The 21,855-nt window shown below is 54.2% G+C and overlaps 3 protein-coding genes across 13 annotated transcripts in view; 2 read left to right on the top strand and 1 right to left on the bottom strand.

Annotated features, from left to right (window-relative positions):
* DNAJC5 (DnaJ heat shock protein family (Hsp40) member C5) overlaps positions 1 to 16,746 on the top strand; it is a 49,266-nt gene extending 32,520 nt beyond the window's left edge. For both annotated transcript variants that reach the window (XM_047067568.1, XM_047067569.1), the window contains 4 exons: positions 9,883 to 10,000; positions 10,794 to 11,007; positions 11,648 to 11,819; positions 12,274 to 16,746. In XM_047067568.1, the coding sequence (XP_046923524.1) occupies positions 9,894 to 10,000; positions 10,794 to 11,007; positions 11,648 to 11,819; positions 12,274 to 12,377 (597 nt within the window). In that variant the 5' untranslated portion in view covers positions 9,883 to 9,893 and the 3' untranslated portion in view covers positions 12,378 to 16,746. The remainder of the gene's footprint in view (positions 1 to 9,882; positions 10,001 to 10,793; positions 11,008 to 11,647; positions 11,820 to 12,273) is intronic.
* On the top strand, positions 12,437 to 21,631 carry LOC124503223 (collagen alpha-1(III) chain-like). The gene is made up of 7 exons (XM_047068095.1): positions 12,437 to 12,553; positions 13,419 to 13,544; positions 13,739 to 13,880; positions 15,456 to 15,525; positions 18,246 to 18,699; positions 18,942 to 19,139; positions 19,509 to 21,631. The coding sequence occupies exons 1-7, from the start codon at positions 12,437 to 12,439 to the stop codon at positions 20,262 to 20,264; spliced, it is 1,863 nt and encodes a 620-aa protein (XP_046924051.1). The 3' UTR covers positions 20,265 to 21,631.
* The window catches only part of LOC124502918 (uridine-cytidine kinase-like 1), a 22,703-nt gene continuing 22,402 nt past the window's right edge, over positions 21,555 to 21,855 (bottom strand). For all 10 annotated transcript variants that reach the window (XM_047067560.1, XM_047067557.1, XM_047067552.1 and 7 more), the window contains one exon: positions 21,555 to 21,805. In XM_047067560.1, coding sequence (XP_046923516.1) covers positions 21,702 to 21,805 — 104 coding nt within the window. In that variant the 3' untranslated portion in view covers positions 21,555 to 21,701. The remainder of the gene's footprint in view (positions 21,806 to 21,855) is intronic.

Below are 21,855 nucleotides of genomic sequence, written 5' to 3'. Positions count from 1 at the left end.
AAAACAATCAGATACTTAACCTTCTAAAGATGTTTGCATGTCTTTTGCATAAAAGCATTGTTGCACTTTTCCTTGAATTTGACATAGAAAAATCAAGGTGGTGCTGATGAAATTAGCATCCCTCGGTGCAGGCAAACCCCACCCTTGTCTGCACGCCCCTCCCCCCACGTGTCGCCTGTGTCCTTGTAGGTTCGCGATGTTTGTATCCATCAGATTTGTTAGCACAGCTCCCAGTGCTCTTTAGTCTTGTTCTAGGATTTCCGTGGGTTCAACACCTGCCCACAGACCCGTTACCCCTGGTTTCCATTTTTGACTGCTGCCTTTTGGTTTGTGTTTTCACTGGCTGGGTTTTCAACAGATCATTTTTTCTAGAAGCTTCTTGTTCCAGAAGTTCTCATGTCCATGTGAACATTAGTCTGTGCCTCTGTCTATGGAGAGCTTGCCTGATCATAACATTATTGGGTCAGGAGTGTTCAAATAGTTGTCCCGCTAACATTCTGATGCCGTATATTACAGATTTGTGCTACTCCAATTATGAGGGAGAAAGCTGCCAGTCACAAATGACTCAGGATGCTTAATAACTTAGTTTTTAGGGGCACGTGGGTGGCTCAGTCAGTTGAGTGTCTGACTCTTGATTTCAGCTCAGGTCGTGGTGTCACAAGCTGTGGGATTGAGTCCAGTGTTGACAGAGTAGAGCCTGCTTGGGATTCTCTCTGCCCTTCCCCGCTTGCTCATGTATGCATGTGCCTTCATGGGGGGGGGGTAGTTTGGATGTAGTTACTGGCAACCCACTGAAATTAGGAAAATTAATTTTAGATTATTTTATTGATCTTTCTTAAGACGGTTCTGTCTGAGACTAGGAAATTTTGACATTCAGTGCAGTAATATTAGTGATATCTGGCATACATACTGAGTTTTAAATAATACTGAGTTTTAAATCATAATTTAAAATGTGAAAGTTTCACAGGGTACTCTCTTCCATCAGATTAAGTAGCTGACTGCTTCTAGATGTTGTAGTCGTATGAGCCTATCTCCTGTGGAGGGCTTGGTTCCAGATAAACCGCAGTAAAGCAAGTATCACAATAGAGCCAGTCAAATGAATGTTTTGGTTTCCCAGTGCGTATAAACGTTCCATTTACATTAAACCATCGGCTGGGGAGTGTGCAGTAGCGTTATGTGTAAAAAAAAAAAAAAAAAATTACAAGCCTCAATTTTAAAATACCTTATTGCTAAAAAATGCTGACCATCATCTGAGCATTTGAGTCAGAATCACTGATCAGAGGTCACTGCAACAAATACAGTAACAATAAAAGGTTTGAAATATTGCACGAGTTATCAAAATGTGACACAGAAACAAAATGAGCTAATGCTGTTGGAAAGGAGACTTGCTTGATACAAGGTTGCCAGAAACCTTCAATGTGTTTAAAAGAAAAGTACAGTGTGAAAGAGGTATGCCCAGAGCTATTTTTAGAGAGTAGACAGAAGCTGTTACTTCATGGGGTTTAGAGGCCAACTACTTAATAGGCGTTGGGTACCTGAGAATAAAAACCAAAGAAGTTACTTACGGCAGTAGTTGGATTTGACAGTGCTCTGGTACTTCTGACGTGGCCTAACGAGGCAAGACAGTACTGGCTCGGACTTGGATGCTGAGAGTATGCTGCTCCGTCAGCATCAGTAAAGACCCCTGCTCCCGGCGGATCTCTCGGCTCCTTGCTAACCCAGTCTGGTGAGGTCTACAGGTGAGAGAACTGCAGTGATTTGCCTGAGGTCACACAGCTGGAAACTTTCAGAGCTGGGCTTAGAACCCTCACATCCTGATTCCAGAACCCACGATCTCTCTCTTGGCAGTGAGACTTGTTTTATTTTCCGCCCTTAGCAGCACACGTCATCCCTTGGGCCTAGGGGCGAGGTGGTTTAACTGGTGTCCATAGGCCAGGGCGTGGTGCCCTTGGTTTGGGTTCAGATCCTGACTTCACCTGTCTGTACTTCTGTCTCCACATCTGTGACACCACTGCCACAGAGCCTGCCTGGTGAGGGGAGGGGAAGCCTGACCCCTGGGGGCTGCCACGCTCCAGGAACCCAGCCCGGTGGGTGCTCAAGGCGGCCACTGGAGGGAGTCGAGGAACCTGGCACATTGGGGCCGTCCACCCCTGCACCCCCCTCCTGTCTGTTGTGAGCGTTAACCTTTGCATTAGGTGTGGTAATTAGGTGCCCACAGGAGGGTGGGGGGTGTGGGAGCTGCTCTTGTGTCTCCTGCTGTCACTTCTGCCACAGGCCCAGATGACACCACTCTCCTGTCCCAGGTTCCTCATTCTGTTCAAGTGTGTCCTCCCCAGACAGTTCCATGTAGAAGGCAGGAGCAGTACTTTTCCCAGACTCTTACATTGATGTATTCTTTATTATTTTTTTAAATGTTTGTTTTTGAGAGAGAACGTTTATTTATTTATTTTAAGTTTACTTATTTTTAGAGACCTCACAAGTGGGGAGGGGCAGAGAGAGGGAGAGAGAGAATCCCAAGCAGGCTCCACACTGTCAGTGCAGAGCCCGATGTGGGGCTCGAACTCACGAAACCATGAGATCGTGACCTGAGCTGAAACCAAGAGTCGGAGGTTTGACTGAGCCACCCAGGTGCCCCACACATACAGATTATTAAATCAGTATTGAGTTTAAAAATTATGTCCATCCTTTATTTTTCAGATGGTTGATCTCAGGCCAGGGTTGCAGGTGTTTGATGGCACTGGGAGCTGCCTAGACCCGTCTTACTCCTATCACAGAGGCAGAGTAGGGAGATTGGAAAGCTCCCCCCCCCCCTTTTTTTTTAAATGTTAGATATTTTCTTTAGTTTTTTTAAACGTTTATTTTTGAGAGACAGAGACAGAGCGCAAGTGGGGGAGGGGCAGAGAGAGAGGAAGACACAGAACCTGAAGCAGCCTCCAGGCTCTGAGCTGTCAGCACACAGCCTGACTCAGGACTCGAACCCACGAACCGCGAGATCATGACCTGAGCCGGTCGGACACTTGACCGACGGAGCCGCTCAGGCGCCCCAACACTTTGCCTGGTTTTTACCAGTGGTGATATTTTGCCAAAATATGAGTGTTTTGTTTTAATTTTTAAATGTTTTATTTGCTTTTGTGAGAGAAAGTGGGGGAGGGACAGAGAGAGGAGGAGACACAGAATCCGAAACAGGCTCCAGGCTCTGAGCTGTCAGCACAGATTCCGACATGGGGCTCAGACCCACAGACTGTAAGATCATGACCCGAGTTGAAGGACACTCAACCAACTGAGCCACCCAGGTGCCCCTCCAAGCTGTAGTTTTAGATCATTACCAGGATACTGATGTTGATACGATCTACCGATCCTACTCAGATTTCCCCATCTTTACTTTTACTCATTTGTGTGCATGGTGACCTCTGTTCAGTGGTTTCGCCTGCATAGGTTTGTGTTTGCGCCACTAGACTCAAAATACTGGAAGTCTCAGTGCCACTGGCCATCCCTGCGTTGGCCTTCGTACTCACACTCACCTCCCATCCTTGACCCCTCGGCACCCACCCATCTGCCTTCCATTTCTGACATCGTATCATTTCAAAAATGTTCTGTAAGTACAGTCATACACTGTGTAGCCTTTTGGGATCGGCTTTGTGTGTTCAGTGGCATTCCCGGGAGGCTCATCCAGCTTCTCACAGCAGTTACTTTGTTTTCGTTTGCCAAGTAGTATTTATTACATGGTGTATTCACACCCCAGTTTTTTAAGCATTCAGTTGAAGGACATCTGGACTAATTCTGGTTTGGGGCTGTTAGGAGTAAAACTGCTCTGAATGTTGTGTGTAGGTTTCTATGTGAACAGTGTTTCCTTTTCTTTTGCATACATCAGCCAGGAGCAGACCTGCTGGGTCCTGTGGCAAGTGTGTGCCAGGTAATTTTCCAGTGTTTCCTGGAGTCCTTGTAATCGACCTCTCGCTCTGCCTCTGTGTTCACGCAACCTCGCGTACTTTGCATTTACCAGGGTTTCATATAAGGGACTCCTACGTCGTCTGTTAGGTCTCACCCCTTTCACTCAGCAACATGCTTTAAGGGTGGTTGTGGCTCATTCCCTTCGTGCTGAGCAGTAGTCCACTCTACGGACAGACCCCTTTCTGTTGATCCGTTCACCTGTCGATGGACATTGGGTTGTTTCCAAATGTTGGCTGTCAGGAATAAAGCTGCTGTGACCATTGGTGTGTAAGTCTTTGTGTAGACCTGCGTTTTCATTTTGCATGTGTAAGACCGTACCCAGCAGTGGAGTGGCTGGGTCGTATGATAAGTGTGTGTTTGACTTCTTAAGGCACTACCAAGCTGTTTTCTGAAGGGGTTGTGGTGTTTTACGTCTTCAGCAGAGTTCACGTTACTTCACATCCTTGCCAACTTACTTGATACGGCTCATCTTTTTTTTTTTTTTTAATGCTTATTTATTTATTTAAAAATTTTTTTTTTATTTTTGAAGGAGAGAGAGAGACAGAGCATGAGTGGGGGAGGAGCAGAAAGAGAGGGAGACACAGAATCCAAAGCAGGCTCCAGGCTCTGAGCTGTCAGCACAGAGCCTGACCCAGGGTTCAAACTCACGAACCGTGAAATCATGACCTGAGCCGAAGTCAGACGCTTAACTGACTGAGCCACCCAGGAGCCCCTTAAATGTTTGTTTATTTTTGAGAGAGAGAGAGAGAGTGCAGGTGGAGGAGAGGCAGAGAGGGGGTGGGGACAGAAGATCCCAAGCGGGGTCTGCACTGACAGCAGAGGGACTGGGGCTCGAACTCACGAACTAACTGTAAGATCATGGACCTGAGATGAAGTAAGACGCTAACCGACTGAGCCACCCAGGTGCCCCGATACGGCTCATCTTTTTAATACAAGCTGTTCTAGTAGAAATGTAGTAGTATGTCACTTTATTTTGCATTTCTGAATGACAGTGACGAACATCTTTTCATGTGCTGTTGACCATCTGTATGTCAGTGTTATGCCCTTTGCTTTTCCATACAAATTTTTAAATAGGTTTCTCAATTTCTATCAAATGAGCCTGCTAGGATTAGAGTTAAGATTGTATTGTATCTGTAGATCAATTTGGAGAGGATTGGCATCTTAACAGTATTGACTCTTCTGATGCATGAACATTATAAATCTGTATTTTTTAAAATCTTTGGTTTCTCTAGGCAATGTGTGATTTTCAACATAAGGGTCCTGTATGTCTTCTGTTAAATCTGACTCCTAAAAAAATTTAGCGTTTTGGATGCTGTTGTAAATGAAACTTGAACGTAATAATATTTTCCAATTGCTTACTGCTCTCAAAAGTATGGTTGTTTTAAATATCATATTAGTAATCCTGTGATCTTGCTAACTTCACTTCTCAGTTGTTGGTTGGTTGGTTGGTTTTCTGTTTGTTTTTGTTTGTTTTTTGTGGATTCCTTAGGATTTTCTATATAAACAACCAAGTCATCTGTGAATAGGGACAGTTTTAGGTCTTTTTCTTTTTTCTTTTTTTCCTGTTGCAGTGTTCAGAGTCCTATGACAATGTTGAATAGAATTGGTGAGAGCAGGCGTCCTTGTCACATTCTGGTCTTACGGGGAAACCATTCAGTATTTCACTCCTAAGCATATCAGCTGTAGGCTTTTGGTCAGATGTCCTTTATCAGACTGAGGAAGTTTCCTTCTATTCCCAATATCTCCTGATAATTTTTAAAATCATAAATTGGTATTGAACTTTGCCATATGCTTTGATTGAATCTCTTGAGATGATCATGTGGTTTGTCTCATTTATTCTATAATGTAGTGGATTACATTGGTTTCTTTGGAAAGTTAAATCAGGCTTGCATTCTTGGGATAATTTCTACTTGATTAGATTCTATTTGCTAATACTCTGTTAAGGATTTTTGCATCTGTGTTTATGAGGGATTTTTTGGTAATGTCTTTGTGAGGTCATGCTGGTTAAGACACGTAAAGAGCAGATCCTTCTTCCTCTGTTTTTGAAAAAGTTTATCTAAGATTAATGTCATTTCTTCCTTGAATATTTGTTAGAAAACTCATCAGGGCCTGGAATTTTGTTTGTGGGAAGGTTTTCTGTTACCGATTCAATTTTGTTAATGTTTTTAGGACTACTCAGATTTTTCTGTTTCATCCTGTGTTAATTTTAGTAAATTGTATTTTTCAAGGTATTTGTCCATTTCATCTAATTATTGGCATAAAGTTGTCTATAATCTTATCTTTTTTGTGCCTGTAGGGTCTGTAGTGATGACCCCTCTTTTTTTCCTTCCTCATGTTACTGATTTCTGTTCTTTTTTTTGTCTGGCCAGTTGTTTATTAATTTTATTGTTTTCAAAGAGCCAACTTTCGTCTTTGCTAAATTTTTCTATCACTTATCTGTTTTTTATTTTGTTGGTTTCTGCTCTTTAATATTTCCTTCCTTCCATTTCCCTTGGGTCTGCTCTGCTTGCTTCCAGCGTTATAAGCCTGAATCTTAGGTTTTGGCTCACATGTTACATTTTATTATTTAGTTCAAAATATGTTCTATTATTATGATTTCTTTGAGCTGCATGTTAGTTTAGAAGTGTGTTGGGTGATGTTAAATACTTGAGGTTTTCTCAGAGGTCTTAGTGTTGAGTTTCTAACTTAATTCTGCTAAGCTCGGGGAGCACACTTTGCATGATTTAAATTTATTGAAATTTGTTTTAGAGCCCAGCATGTGGTATATTGGTGATTTTTTTTTTTCTTTTCTGTGTGTTTATAGATGTTGAGGGTCACATAAGTGTCATTTAGGTGATGGTGGTCGGTAGTGTTCTTCAGGTCATCTATTTATACTTTGTTGTTGTTGTTTGTTCTGTCTGTGTCTGAGAGAGGGGTGCTGAGATTTTTATAGCAGTGGGTTATCTCTTTCTCCTTTTAATTCTGTCAGTACTTGTTTGATGTATTTTGACACTCTGTTGTTTTTAACATTTATTTATTTTGAGAGAGAAGACGTGTGCATGCAAGTTGGGGAGAGGGAGAGAGAATCCCAAGCAGACTCCACACTGTCAGCACAGAGCCTGACGTGGGGCTCAGTCTCATGAACTATGAGATCATGACCTGAGCTGAAGTCAGATGCTTAACTGACTGAGCCACCCAAGAGTCCCATTGTGTTTTATCCATTCTGACAATCTCTCCCTTTTTTTTTTTTTTTTAATTTTTAAATTTACTTCCAAGTTAGTAGCATATGGTGTAATAATGATTTCAGGAGTAGAATTTAGTGATTCATCACTTACATATAACACCCAGTGCTCATCCCAACAAGTGTCCTCCCTAATGCCCCTTGCCCATTTAGCCCATCCCCCCCCACAACCCCCTCCAGCAACCCTCAGTTTATTCTCCATATTTAAGAGTCTCTTACGGTTTTTCTCCCTCCCTGTTTTTATATTATTTTTCCTTCCCTTGTGTTCATCTGTTGTGTTTCTTAAATTCCAAATTCCACTTGAGTGAAGTCATATGATATTTGTCTTCTCTAATTTTGCTTATTAGCATAATATACTCTAGTTCCATCCACGTTGTTGCAAATGGCAAGATTTCATTCTTTTTGATCTCTGAGTAATATCCCACTGTATGTATATACCACATTTTCTTTATTCATTCATCAGTCAATGGACATTTAGGCTATTTCCATACTTTGGCTATTGTCGATAGTGCTGCTATAAACATTGGGGTGCTTGTGCCCCTTCAAAACAGCATAGCTGTGTCCCTTAGATAAATATCTAGTAGTGCAGTTGCTGGGTCGTAGGGTAGTTCTGTTTTTAATTTTTTGAGGAACCTACACACTGTTTTCCAGAATGGCTGCATCAGTTTGCATTCCCACCAGCAGTGCAAGAGGGTTCCTCTTTATCTACATCCTCACCAACATCTGTTGTTGTCTGAGTTGTTAATGTTAACCATTCTGACCAGTGTGAGGGGGTATCTCAGTGTGGTTTTGATTTGTATTTCCTGGATGATGAGTGATGTTGAGCATTTTTTCATGTGTCGGCCATCTGGATGTCTTCTTTGGAGAAGTGTCTATTCATGTCTTTTGCCCATTTCTTCACTGGATTATTTGTGTTTTGGGTGTTGAGTTTGATACGTTCTTTTTTTTTATTTTTTTTAAATTTTTTTTTCAACGTTTTTATTTATTTTGGGGACAGAGAGAGACAGAGCATGAACGGGGGAGGGGCAGAGAGAGAGGGAGACACAGAATCGGAAACAGGCTCCAGGCTCCGAGCCATCAGCCCAGAGCCTGACGCGGGGCTCGAACTCACGGACCGCGAGATCGTGACCTGGCTGAAGTCGGACGCTTAACCGACTGCGCCACCCAGGCGCCCCTGAGTTTGATACGTTCTTTATAGATTTTGGATACTAACCCTTTATCTGATATGTCGTTTGCAAAAATCTTCTCCCATTCTGTCGGTTGCCATTTAGTTTTGCTGATTGTTTCCTTCCCTGTGCAGAAGCTTTTTATCTTGATGAGGTCCCAGTAGTTCATTTTTGCTTTTGTTTCCCTTGCCTCCGGAGACGTGTTGAGTAAGAAGTTGCTGTGGCCAAGGTCAAAGAGGTTTTTGCCTCCTTTCTCCTCTAGGGTTTTGATGGCTTCCTGTCTTACGTTTAGGTCCTTCATCCATTTAGAGTTTAGTTTTGTGTCTGGTGTAAGAAAGCGGTCCAGGTTCATTCTTCTGCATGTCGCTGTCCAGTTTTCCCAGCACCACTTGCTGAAGAGACTGTCTTTATTCCATGGGATATTCTTTCCTGCTTTGTCAAAGATCAGTTGGCCATACGTTTGTGGGTCCATTTCTGGGTTCTCTATTCTGTTCCATTGATCTGAATGTCTGTTTTTATGCCACTACCATACCGTGTTGTTGATTACAGCTTTGTAACACATCTTCAAGTCTGGGATTGTGATGCCTCCAGCTTTGGTTTTCTTTTTCAGGATTGCTTTGGCTGTTCGGGGACTTTTCTGGTTCCACACAAATTTTAGGATTGTTTGTTCTAGGTTTGTGAAGAATGCTGGTGTTATTTTGATAGGGATTGAGACAATCTTTTTTTTTTTTTAATTTTTTAAAATGTGTATTCATTTCTGAGAGAGACAGACAGAGTGTGAGTAGGGGAGGGGCAGAAAGGGAGACAGAATCCGAAGCAGACTCTAGGCTCTGTGCTGACAGCTCATGGGGCTTGAACCCGTGAACCATGAGATCATGACCTGAGCCAAAGTTGGACATTTAAGCTACTGAGCCACCCAGGCGCCTCGAGACAGTCTCTTCTTTTTATTGGAGTTCTTAGTCTAAAGAGTTCATTTCCCTTTTTCTTTCTTTCTTTTTTTTTTTAACGTTTATTTATTATTGAGAGAGAGACAGAGCATGAGCAGGGGAGGGGCAGAGAGAGGAGGAGACACAGAATCCGAAGCAGGCTCCAGAGCGGCTCCGAGCTGTCAGCACAGAGCCCATCGCGGGGCTCGAACCACAAAGTGGCAAGATCATGACCCGAGCCGAAATCGGATGCTTAACTGACTGAGCCACCCAGCTGCCCCATTTCCCTTTTTCTTTTAGCCTTTATAGCTATACTTTGCATTTCTTTATTTAGAGGTTGCTCTGGAGATTACAATAAACACATGTAATTCTGCACAGTCTCTGTGGTGTGGCTGTGTTCTTGCCTTCACGGGCACAATCACCAACTTTAACTTTGCCTCTGGCCCCACTCCCCACACCCCTTTATGTCATAGTTGGATGTGTTGTGTCTGTGGACCTCCTGGCCCCCACTAGCAGTGTTATGATGTTTTGCTTAGAACAGTCATCTGGAATAAAGTGTGTCAGCGCTGTGCTTGGAATCTCTATACTTTTTGATGTTTTCTTCACATTTTTCTTATAGATTAGCCTACCATGGCAGACCAGAGACAGCGCTCACTCTCTACCTCTGGGGAATCACTCTACCATGTTCTGGGGCTGGACAAGAATGCAACCTCAGATGACATTAAAAAGTCCTATCGGTGAGAGGCCACACGCGGGGAGGACCTCGTACCTCGTGGGGTTTGACTTGCATTTACCGAAACCAGTGTTTGTCCCTGGCTGAGCTGACCCCGTGTCAAGCTGGCGATGGTTCCACCACACCTTGTAGCCTACAGCTCTCAACTGATATTTTCTCGGCAGCGACAAAATAACACTTTGTGGGTGATACAGACGGTCTGCCCTGGAGCAGCCAGGCCCAGAGGGAAGCAGGTCTGAGCCTGCTCCGTAGCCGGGGCTTTAGAATGCTCAATGATTTGCTCTTCTCCGCGCAGTGACGGTAGTCCCCTCCCAGTGGAACTTACGCACAGCTGCACGGAGTAGGCCATAGGAGGCAAACCCCCCGCGAGTCCGCACCCTCAGCTAGTTGTCTCTTGTGTTCCTCACATGTGTGATTCGTGAGCACGGAAAGCAGGCCCACGTTGTGCTCCCCTCGCTTGCAGTCACTTCGTGGGGCAGCTGAGCAGTTAGCCTGCTGGGACACTAGAGGTCGGCAGTGGGTCTGCCTTGGAGCTGTTGGAAGAGCCCTGCCTCCCCCACCCCCCTCGCAGGCTGTGCCTGCGGCCACTCCCCCAGGGTTAGCCTCACCCCAGGACCCTCTTCTCTGGGGCCGGGTCAGGGTCAGGGCCGGGCAGTTTGCAGAGATTTCTCCGGATCTGACAGTCTGGAACTCTGGAGAGGTGGAAAGTGCCGCGGTGATGCATGAATGTGTCCTCCACGGGGCCCTGTGATGGGTGTGTGTGAAATAAGGGACAAAGAAATGGTTTTGATTTGCAGAAAACTTGCCTTGAAATACCACCCTGACAAGAACCCCGATAACCCGGAGGCGGCAGACAAGTTCAAGGAGATCAACAACGCCCACGCCATCCTGACGGACGCCACAAAAAGAAACATCTACGACAAGTACGGGTCGCTGGGGCTCTATGTGGCCGAGCAGTTTGGAGAGGAGAACGTGAACACCTACTTTGTGCTCTCCAGCTGGTGGGCCAAGGTGAGTGGAATGGGCAGGGGACGGGGGGGTCCGGGCGCACACAGTCAGACCGTTCGGTCCAGGGGCTCTGCTCAGGGGCCCGGTTCCCGGGTGTGGGGCAGCCTTTCTCCCCGTCCCGTGCGGACGCGGCCGGCTCGCTTGCCTGTGTGCAACGGGCCGAGAGCGCACAGAGCGAGCCCGACACCGAGCGGACGTCCTCTGACGAGTGAGTTCCTACAGAGACAGGCCTCGCAAGGGAGCTTTTCCAGCGCGTTTTGGACGGATGTTTTTGTCGTCGTGGGGGAGGACGTGTTTGAAATCTGACTTGAGAAACTTTTGACATTTTGTCCGGTGGTTCTGTTTTGAACACTTGTCCTTTTCCTCACTTGACTCACAACCCGTGTCCCGTGAAGGCCCGAGGGTGTGACGGCCCCGGCCACCAGGCGCCGTGGTGCTGGCCAGTCAGCCCCGTAGCCCCTCCCTGTAGGCTCCCTTTCCAGAAGCTTACAGAGCTCCGTCTCTCGGTGTCCCCGCTCCTCGGGCCGTGAAGGGCCGCGAAGGGCGTCTGGGCCCGACACGCCCCCGGAGCAGCGTCCGGCTGGCCGCGGGGCGGGGGTCCCGGAGGCCGCGTGGCCAGCGCCCCTGTCGTCCACCCGCACAGGCGCTGTTTGTCGTGTGCGGCCTCCTCACCTGCTGCTACTGCTGCTGCTGCCTCTGCTGCTGCTTCAACTGCTGCTGCGGGAGGTGCAAGCCCAGGGCGCCCGCGGGCGAGGACGCCGGCTTCTACGTGTCCCCCGAGGACCTGGAGGCACAGCTGCAGTCGGACGAGCGGGGTGAGTGGCCGCCGAGGGCCGCTGAGCGGGGCGGGCCGGGCCGGGCCGGGTCCTGAGCCGTGTCGACCTGTCTCGTCAAACAGGAGGGCACTGACACGGTGCCGCAGTGTTTGTGGTGGTCGCTGGGACTGTTGAGGTGTGAACGTGGACACTTGAGGTAAAAGCAGACGCAGAGGGCTGTCCCCACCCGCGATCTGAAGCGGCCGAAGTTCCACGGGACCCGGCAGGTGGGGAGGGACCGAGGGCTGGCGGTGACCTGAGGCGACGGAGGAAGGTTGCGCTGGGTGGAGGTGCGCAGGTAGCCTCTCCCCTCCGACCTGTGACCCTGGTGGAGCGGCCAGGCGACGGAGCTTTGTCACGAGGACGGTGTCGTTGGGGGTCACACGTGCGCTCGGGCGGCCCGGTGGCGAGGCTCCGCCCTCACACGATGAACACGCACGTGCTTGCTTTTCAGAGGCCGCAGACACGCCGATTGTCATACAGCCAGCGTCCGCCACAGAGACCACCCAGCTCACGGCCGACTCCCACCCCAGCTACCACACCGACGGGTTCAACTAAGTTCCGGAGCCGCTGTGATAGAGGATAGCCCAGCACCCGGCCACTTCACCCTTAGAATCATGAACTGTAGCCGCAGAGATGGGGAGGGGGCTGCCCTGGCCACGGAGGAGGAGCAGCCGCCAGCCCGCCGGGGCCCTTCCCACCTCTGTGCCCGCCCGCCCGTCGCCCCCCAACACGTGAAGTGCGTCGCATGCAGTATTTAAAGCAGTGTAGCTACGGTCCTCTTCTGTTCTCTCCTTTTTTAATAGCATGTCTGGGGCCACGTTCCGTGTGTGTCTGTGTTGTGGGCGCGCCGCGGTGTGGCCGCGCCGCGGTGTGGCCGCGTGAACCAGACGCCGAAGCAGTCTCGGGGCTCACGAGTGGCCGCACCGGCCGTGGCTGCTGCGTAGGGTCTCCCAGTCGGGCAGGCTGGGGCCAGAAGGGTGGCTCCTTCCCCTGTGTTGGTGGCGGCCAGAGGCGGGTTCTGGCCGGCGGCAGCTGTGAGGTCCAGTCCCTGTCCTGTGCTCGCCAGCCGTGTGGTCACAGCCAGAGCCTCTGGACGCGTTCGTTGCCTGGGAGGAGCTGGGCACGTCCTCCCTCCGCCCAGCGCTGGTGGCCTTTTCGTGCTGTGGGTTTGTGCAGGGCCGTTTGCCTTGGTGGCTTGGCCTCGTGGCTGGGTTTTCCTTTGGGTGAGTTTGTCGTGGAACGTGTCGCAGGCTCTGTCGACCCCAAGATCGCGTTTTCTGCCCGGGTGCGGCCCGGGTCTCCGTGGCACGCGGTCCCTGGCCAGGCTGCGGGACGTGGTTCTTCCGCACTCCCACTCTTGTGCCCCGGCCACATTCCAGCCACCTACCCTCCCCTCGGGTCACCCTCCACATTCCTTCAGGCCCGCCCGGGCCTCCTGGTGGGCCTTTCTGGACCTGGAAGAACCACAAGTGGTGGTGGCGAGCCAGTTTGTTGTCAGAGGGGCTGACCGTCCAGGCCCAGGTTGCTGGCGGGGCAGGGCCGAGCGGCTCTGGGAAGCACAGTGGTGAGCACAGCCCTCTTCTCTGCGCTTCCCAGAGCTCCTACCCTCCTTCCTTCGCCCGTTCCCTTCTGCCGCCGTTGATGGTTCGGGCGGCGCTAGAGACATCAGGTTCCCAGAGGGGGCAGCACCTGGACCGAAGGTGCACCTGGTGCCCTTGGCTGGTGAGCCAGCAGCCGGACTGTGGGATGGATCCTCCTCTCACCGCTGTGTTGAGCAGCACCTTGTGTGGAGCTGGAAGTCAGTCTTGTCTGTGCCCCAGAACTCGTGGGTGACGCCCCTGCCGCGGGGACTGAGGAGACGTGGGTTATGATGTGCCCGTGCCGGCCCAGCGTTGAGAGTTGCCCCACACCCCCAGCGGCACCACATGTGCTGTGGCTCCCTGCTGGGCCTGCACTGGCCGGTGGAGACCCACGGGGCCCACGTGGGCTTGGCTGCTGCGGAACGCGTCCTGGATTTGCAGATGAAGGACGAGGACGACGCCGGCTCAGACGTACCAGGTCGTGCTCCTGACGCCTGCGGCCTCCGCCCCCTCCCGCCCGCCCGCGGAGCCCTCGCTTGTCTGCCACCCGGGGCCTTGAGGAGAGCAGGTTCTTATTGTTGGCCAGGAAGTGGCTGGAGGGATAGCAGTGTGAGGACAGAATGCAGACGCGCTCGGAGAGCAGCCGTGTGAGGGCGGAGCCAGTACCAGGCCCCTGGGCAGGTGTTTGATCCCATTTTGTTGTTTTTTGTCCATTAAAATGATCGTGAAGACGTCCAACGAGAGAGAAAGTATGCACTGTGATTTTAAATTAGAAATAATTCGCTGAAATCTGACCTCGTGAAAGGCTAAGAAATTCATTGCCGGCTCTGGGACCAGGGAGGAGGTAAGACCACAGAGCTGTTCTCTGCCAGTCCCAACACGGCAGCGAGGTAGAGCCTGAGAGGCAGGCTGTGGTCGGCCTTTGTGACGTTCTGGAAATACCTTTGGGAGCTGTTTTTCCCCCAGAATGGCCAAGAACTAACTTCAAAGCCCGGACTTAAGGTAGAAAGCCTCCCCCTCTGCTGCTGGGACCTGCAGGGGACCATGCACCTCTGTGCTCAAAAAACCCCGGGGCCACTGCATGCGTCTGGGGAGCCCCTCGCCAAGTGTCCTCCAGCCACAGGACGGGACACTGTCCTGGGGGCCGGGGTGGGTGGGTGTTGCAAGAGGGGCCGGGCAGGAAGCTTGTCCGACCAGTCCTTTGAAGAATGTGTGTAGTCGAAGTGAATCGTGGCAGTGAGGACGGTGACGATTGCCCAGGGGCCTGGGGTTCTCCCTGCCTGGCCCTGACTTGGCGATTCTGAATGAGAGCCCCCCGGCTGTGCTCACTGTCAGCCCTGGGCGTGTTCCCTTTTTCTGGAGTGTTCCATGTGTTTCCCTGCTGTGCACTTGCTGAGTCTGGAGGGGCACCCTGTTCACTGGCCACATGGGGGCAACTGTCTGCCTGCTGCGCAGCTGTGAGAGCTCCTGGCTCTAGGACACCCCCACCCCACCCCCGCTTCCTTTCCCGTGGCCCTCCCCCCCCCCCCGTCCCCCTCTTCCCTCCCCCTCCCTCTCTTCCCTCCCTACAACCCCCGTGCCTTCCCACCCACCGCCCGCTTCCCCCCTCCACTTACCTCCCCTGCTTCCCTCCCCCACACACCCACCCCCCTCGAGCCAAGGCCATGTGTGGCCAGAGAGCGCCGGGCCAGTGTGGGCTGGAGCCCGTCCTGTTCCACAAAGCGCAGGGCTTGCCCAGATGCCCTCAGGGGCCTGGCAGCAGCGACCGCTTCAGGATGGCAGGAAACACGCAGGAGACTCGTGGGGCGTCTGATGGTGGCTGCTGGTGTTTGGGTTCTGTTCCTGCCCCGTGATGTGGTCTTCTTTCCTTTCTCTTGTCTTCCTTTGGCTTTGTTCTGTTTTCAAACTGCTTTAGATATGACCGCTCGGCGTGTGAGCTTTCCTAGTTCCCTGGTCAGTCAGCGCGGTTTGGCACCCATGGGGACCCACTGGAGAAGAAGCCAGAGTGTGCTGAGGTTAGAGCAGGTGGCGTTTCCACACCCTTGACCACCAGGTGTGGCCACGAGGCTCCTGCTGCAGGAAAGGCCTGTTCCCACGAGTTCTGACGGCAGGGGGACCGTCGGGTGAGCTCCTGCTGGAGGAGTGCCCGCTGGCCGTCTGGGAGACGCTGGGGTGACACCACCAGCAGGTGGGGTGGGCGCCTGCCCGCGGGCTCCCACCGGGGTTGGGGGGGGGGGCCTGCCCGGCCTCCCCCGGCTCTCGGCAGATCCCACCAGAGGGACGGACGTGAGGGTGTGGGAGGAGCGACCTCATTCCTTTCTCAACACGCTGATCTGTGAGCCCGTGTGACACAGGACCGCCCTGTTTGTTTTTGTTACTTTGGTTGTGAACCCTCCTGTGGAATTGGCGAAAGCTACGTTTTTACTGTCCTTACGAGCACGGTTGGCGTTGTCTGTGCTGTAGGTGTGGGCAGTGGGTGTGTGTGTGTGTGTGTACATATGTGAATATGTATATATCCCGCGGCAGGCGTGACTGCTGCTGTCCAGCGGCAACAAGTACAATAAAAGCTGGCCCCAAAACGGCCTTGGGTTTCCTGGTGAGTTGGGTCAAGAGCAGGGTCTTGGAGGCAGGTAGGCTCCTTCGCCGGGTGCGCAGAAGTGAACACCGACCCACTTGTGTCCCTAGGGTTTGTGTGAACGGCCAGGTAGGGTGCCAGGGCTACCGTGGTGGACCGTCCCCCAGTGCCACCCCCATCTCTGGGGGCCCACCCTTCGTGCTCACCTGACACTCCAGTGAGTGACCCTTTGGGACCTCCAGGTGGCTGGAAATCTTCCCTCCCTCGAAACATTAAAACCAGTTTTCTAAGCATAGGATACAGCCCGTGACAAATGCATTCTAGAGGGGATGCTGTCTCCTGCCCACAGGTCTGCTTTGGGAGGGGTCCACTGGGAAGGAGCAGGGGCCACACGGGGCCACCCTCCAGGAAGGGGCTGGGCTCAGGGTCCACAGGCAGTACCTTTCGCAGATTTTGTTTCCCTAGGAAATGGGACAATGTTTCAAGCTAAGAGAGGGAAGGCAGTTCACTCTGGAATAGACACGTGTATATACACATTGTTTTTAAATACTAAATACAAATGCATGGAAACAGCCGTCCATGCGCCGGTTTTGTCCTGTTGCTGGAACCCACAGAGGTGGGCAGGTGCCCCTGACCCCGGCTCCCACGTGCACCCTTGAGGGCCAGGCTGGAGGGTTAGGATGGGTCCCGTGATGATCTCCATTTCGTATGTCTGAATGTTGACCTTAAAATAAAGATAACTGTTGTAAAATAAATGTTTTCACCGCAAGCCAGGCGTGTGTTTTATTTAAGGATCCCTGCGGCATCCTCTTTTGGGGGCGTTTTGCACCGGGGGGGCAGGGACCTCACTCCCACCTGCCTGGCCCACGTGTGGACAGAAGCCCCTCCTTGGTTCTGTTTTTCACCTCCATTTTCTAAATACCACAAATAGGGTGAAGAGAGGGTCCCGTAAGCCCAGGGCGGCTTGGACTGTGGCTTCTGCGGCCCTCCTGGGACATGTCCCAGCAAGCCGCTGGCCGAGAGCCCGTGCTTCCACTGTCCCCTCGTTCCCACCTGGCTGACTTGGTAACTCCTACCGCCTCAGCCTGGAACCGCCCCGTCCCCCACGCAGACGGCAGATCACAGAACTGCCTGGCAGGACGGGGCGGGCTGCAGGAGTCCGGAACAGCACGCCGGGCCTGGGCCCGAACCCTCAGCGGGTAGCACAAGGTAGACAGAGGGTGACTGTGGGGGCACCTGGGGCAGGCTGGCCACCCCCCGCTGTCCCCTGGGCCTGTGCTGTGTCCCCCCGTCCCCCGGTTCCGACCAGGTCACCCCAGTGCCCGCCCACCCGGGGCATCAACGTGGAGTGCGCTCGGGTCCTCGTGCCTGGACACTGCTGTGCCTCCCTCCTGGGTCGTGTCTGAGCCAGTGGTGACCTGGCACTGCATCCTGGTGTCTCCTCAGCAAGGCCACCCTCCACCCCAGCCCCCATCTGGTCCTCCAGCCGTCATGGCTCCACGGGGTTCAGAGTTTCACCCCCACACACACCACACCGCCTCGGTGGCAGACAGACGAGAACAGCGCGTGGCCGGGGCCCCGTCAGGCACCCCTGGACTGTGTGCAGGTCACAGCATGGGGTTTCCGGCCCCACGCCAACTACTACTGTGCCTCTCTGTCCTCATCTCGGAGATTGAGGTCTCTGCCTCAGGGCACGTGTGTCCCTGGGGGGTTCGTGTCTGGCCCACACAGTGGGGCGGGTGGCCCAGGGGCCTTGGCTTTAGGTCGGAGAGGCCACCCTGAGCCAGGAGGCCCGCGGGTGTGACCACCCGGTCCCGGCCACAAGTGTCACCTTCCATACCCTTTCAGTGACTGTCCCTCACACCTGGAACCCCCCCCCCTTGGGTCAGGGTACTGGGTCGTCTGTTCCCTTGGTCTTAGAGCAAGGCAGAAATACTTGGAAAAAAATTAAGCAGCATAGAAATGCTAGAAGTAATTTAACAAACACCTTGAAACAGACCCTCCTTCTGGACATAAATATGAAGCCGTTTGATTTAGATTTTCCATAAAAGGAAAGCTGACGGTGAAGCCCTGTGCCTCCCTCCCCAGCCCCGCGTCCCCCTTCCAGCCGTGGCCACCAGAATTTCAGTCTCTTTCTGCCTGTGGTTCTAACCCTGCCCACCGGTGTCAGCAGCCATAAAGCCCATTTCATTCATGATTTTATCGACCTCTAAGATTTTGCCTCAGCTGTAGCATGCTGTACTCAGCATGCACTTTCCTTCGGTGTAGGTTTTTTGAGAACTCCATCGTGGCTCAGCTGCTGCATGGCATGCAACCTAGAACCAACCACAAGTGGTCGACGGCCTTGCTAGCTGAGGACGTGGCTTTTCGGTTTTTCGCTGTTGACCAAAGCCGGGCTGCCGGAGCAGGTGCACGCACGGCCAGCGGGCCACGGCTGGCCACCCATCCGGAAGCCCGTGGACTGCGCCGGTCACCGTCACCACTGGAAGCGGGGAGGAAGCGGGAGGGGGCGACCGGGAAGTGGCGGGACGTGGCCCCCCGCGGCGGGGGCAGGGGTCTGGGGACCCGGGGCGCCGAGGGCCAGGCGGGGGGACTCCCTCCCGCTCAGGAAGACCGCGGCAGCGACTCCGCGAGAGCAGCTCGAGCGGCCACGGGCCGCGGGCAGGACACGGGGGAACCGGGGCGTCCGGGTCTGGAGGGGTCCCCGGCGCGGCCCCACCCGGCGAGCGCACGGCCGCTCGCAGCCCCGGACGCCGGGCTCTCTCCTGCCGCAGAGGGACCCCCGCTCCTACCGTTTCTCCGCGGACTCCGCTCACCGGCCCCCCACCCCAGCCCCTCTCCGTCCGGGTGCGCGGTGCCGCGCGGGCCGGCTCCCCACGCTCGCTCTGCGGCTCCGCTGGCGCTGGGGCCCGGGGGCGCAGCGGGGGGGCGCGGGAGGCTCGGAGGGGGCGGGGCCAGCGCTAGCCCCACCCCCGCCACGTGACGGCGGGCCAATCCTCGGCCCCCTGGAGGCCGGTCGGTGACCAGAGAGATGAGCCTGAGGACCCGCGCCGGGAGCCAGGCCCACCCACCGGCGCGCCGACCCCGGACGTGTCGCTGCTGAGGCCGATAACGCTCCCAGCTCAGCCCCTCCTCCGGCCCCGTCCTGTGGCGGTCAAAGAGGTGGGTCCTCGTGAACCCCATGTGCGAATTACCCCCCTTCTTGCCCTTCTACCCGAGGCCAGCTAAAAACCCACCCGCTACCCCCCGCCGGGCCCCTTCGCGCCTCTGAATCTGCCGCTCCCTCCCGTCCTGCTCGGAGCAAACCCACGGCTCCAGGCTGCTGAGCCCGAGCGAGCCCGGCCAGGGATCCGGGCACCTTGCGGTTCGGTGGGGGGCGGGGCGGGGCGGGGGGCAGCTGAGGCCCCGTGAGGGGTGGAGTCTTGCCCCAGGCCCGTAGCAGCCCCCAGACTCCGCTGCTGACAACCTGGCTGACTTGCCCGACTGAGCGTGACCACCAGATGTGCCTAATGCCGGTCTGGGGCTCCCCAGGCTTCCCTTCCGGCCAGGCCCCGGGGGCATCGCTCCTCGCCTTGTGGCAGCCGCTGCTGGCAAAGGGGTGGCACCTCACGGGCTGACGAACCTGAGACTGACCCCGGAGACACCATTCTCAGGTTGGACAGTCCTGGAGGCACCGCCCGGGGGCAGCTGGTGAAGGACACCCACCATGTCACGGGAGCTTCTGGACCAGCGTGGGATGGGCTCCCGGCTGTAGCCCCGTCTTCCCAGCTCTCCTCAACTTCTCCCCCAGGCACCTGCCCCCCCCCACCCCCACCCCTCAGCTTCTGCTGGGCCCGGAGGAGCCCAGATGCCTGGAAAGGCAGCATGAGGGCCACCGGAGAGTGTCCTGGGGATGGGCTCATCCGTCCCTGGAGGGCCTCACCCACGCCTTCTGCCCCAACTGGAACCCCCCGATGTGCCCAGAAGCTGTGTGGATTGTGGTTCCCAGGAAAGCCTTGGACCTTGGATTCTGGTCCTGTCTCTGGGACTAAGAGGCCCCAAGGCCCAGAGGAATTGTCCCCTCCTTTCTCTGGCAGCCTGAAGACCCTCCCCCAGCGCCGTTTGCAAGGTGACCTGCTTCTACTCCCTGCCCCCAACAGGACCCAGCAGGAGATGGGCTCAAGAACCCCCACCCACCCTCCCCCAAGCCCATGGCCTAGCTTCCCCAAGTTGCCTTGGACGAAGGGACCACAGCCTGAGGGGGCAGGTCCTCTGGTTCAGGCTTCGCGTCTCCCGATTCTGCCCTAGGCCCCCACTGACCCTCAAGAAGCGGGAGGAACTCGTCCTCCCCCAGAGGCTGGCTGAGTTGGGCGGGGGCAACTGGGCCCTCTCCTTCCAGCCGCGTTGTGCACACGCACACGTGCCTGTGGATTTGCCGTGTGCTGATGTGTGTGCGTGGTGTCGATACGTGGGTGTACGTGTGTGGGTTTGAGTTATTCTCTGGGAGCTGGTCAGCCCCTAGCTGGACTCTGGGGGGCCCTCCGAGGAATAACCTAGCCTCTGCCTGGACCCTCATTAACGGTTTGCCCTATTTCTGTTCTGGAAAGACCCAGTGTGACCAAATGGCACGTTCCCAGCTTCACTGCCCCAGGTTACCTCCTAAGCAGGGCCAGGCCAGGTTCCCAGCACACAGCACAAGGGTGTTAGAATGGGCGAGCGGGGGCCCCAGAACATGGGGGGGGGGTCTACTCACCAGCTTGGGCAGAAGCCCCTCCTGCTGACCTCTGGGCCCCATGTCCGTGCTCTGTCCCTGGTGCCTGGCCACCCCTCGGACAGCCTCCTGCCTTTATCTGCCTGCCCTTGGCCTGGCCCCCACCCAGTGACTTCCTGTCCACGCCCCCGCAAGCTTTTCCATGACATGGTCTTTTGTGGGGGGGGGGGGGGGGGACCAAGGAGATCAGTGAGGCAGGAAAGCGGCAAGAGCCAGCCCTGGAAGAAAGAGGGGGAGGAAGGCTGGGGGTGCCCGGCAGCCCACCCCCAGCAGCCCAAGCATCTGCGTCCCACACACCCACACCCAGGCCGGCCTGCCACAGACCCACCGTCCGGAGGGGAGCGAGAGAAGCCCACACACCCTCGAGCCCGGTGGCAACGAAGGCAGGGCCGGAGGTGGGTTTCTGGTCCCACAAAGCCCGGCCGGCCGCTGAGGCCCCGCCATCCCTGCTGCAACCTGGGGCTCTTGTCAGTGGCTGGGATCCACTCGTCACTCCCTCCTACCGCCGCCCACACGCTGATTTCCGCCCCGCTCCCCGATACTACAAACACATGGTGGGGGTGGGAGGCGGCTGCGGAGGCTGTCTCTCGAGACCCAGAGCCCCAGGTCCCCGCGGCCACCCAGGGGCCCGTCTAGCAGAGCCAGGAGCTGTGCCCTCCTAAATCCGGCACTGAGCCCGGATCGCCGGGAAAGCCGAGCGCGAGACCGGGGGTGCCTGTTGTGCTGTGGAGAAGGCCAGGCCCCTGGACTCTTCCTCTCCGCGGTGGCTCCGCACCTCGGCCCCAGGCAGGGCAGCACTCAGGTGCCCCTCACCCATCAGTCACGGCTTCGTTTCCCTGAACTTTATTTTATAAAACGTACAGAGTGAGTTACAGCGGTAACGTCTTTTTTTAAACTGAAATAAGTTACGACATCTCTGTAAGCAAGGCCACGCGAGGCGGGAAGAGGCTGGGTGGGGGCGAGGGCAGGAGGGCTCAGGCTCGCTCGGGCTCGCTCAGGCTCGCTCGTGGAGGCCACTCTTCCTCATCACTGCCGTCAGGAACAGCGTCGGTCCCGAAGTAGCGGTCACCGAAGTTCCCTGGGGAAGGAAGCAGGCCCTCGTGGCGGGGATTCGGGCCGCCAGACCCC

This window comes from Lynx rufus, unplaced genomic scaffold (genome assembly GCF_022079265.1).
Source record: "Lynx rufus isolate CCGP_SWC_20201006 ecotype Redwood Valley unplaced genomic scaffold, mLynRuf1.p SCAF_8, whole genome shotgun sequence".
Taxonomy (NCBI): Eukaryota; Metazoa; Chordata; class Mammalia; order Carnivora; family Felidae; genus Lynx; species Lynx rufus.
Note: the sequence above shows the minus strand (reverse complement) of the source record. Positions and strands in the feature narration are given on the sequence as shown.

Bases quoted from the DNA above. Each gene is read 5' to 3' on its own strand.
- LOC124503223 (XM_047068095.1), top strand. From the start codon at position 12,437: ATGAACTGTAGCCGCAGAGATGGGGAGGGGGCTGCCCTGGCCACGGAG. The intron at 13,881-15,455 runs GTCGTGCTCCTG...CTTGACCACCAG, and splicing joins CGCCGGCTCAGACGTACCAG to GTGTGGCCACGAGGCTCCTG. The intron at 18,700-18,941 runs GCGAGCGCACGG...GGCCAGCGCTAG, and splicing joins CCCCGGCGCGGCCCCACCCG to CCCCACCCCCGCCACGTGAC.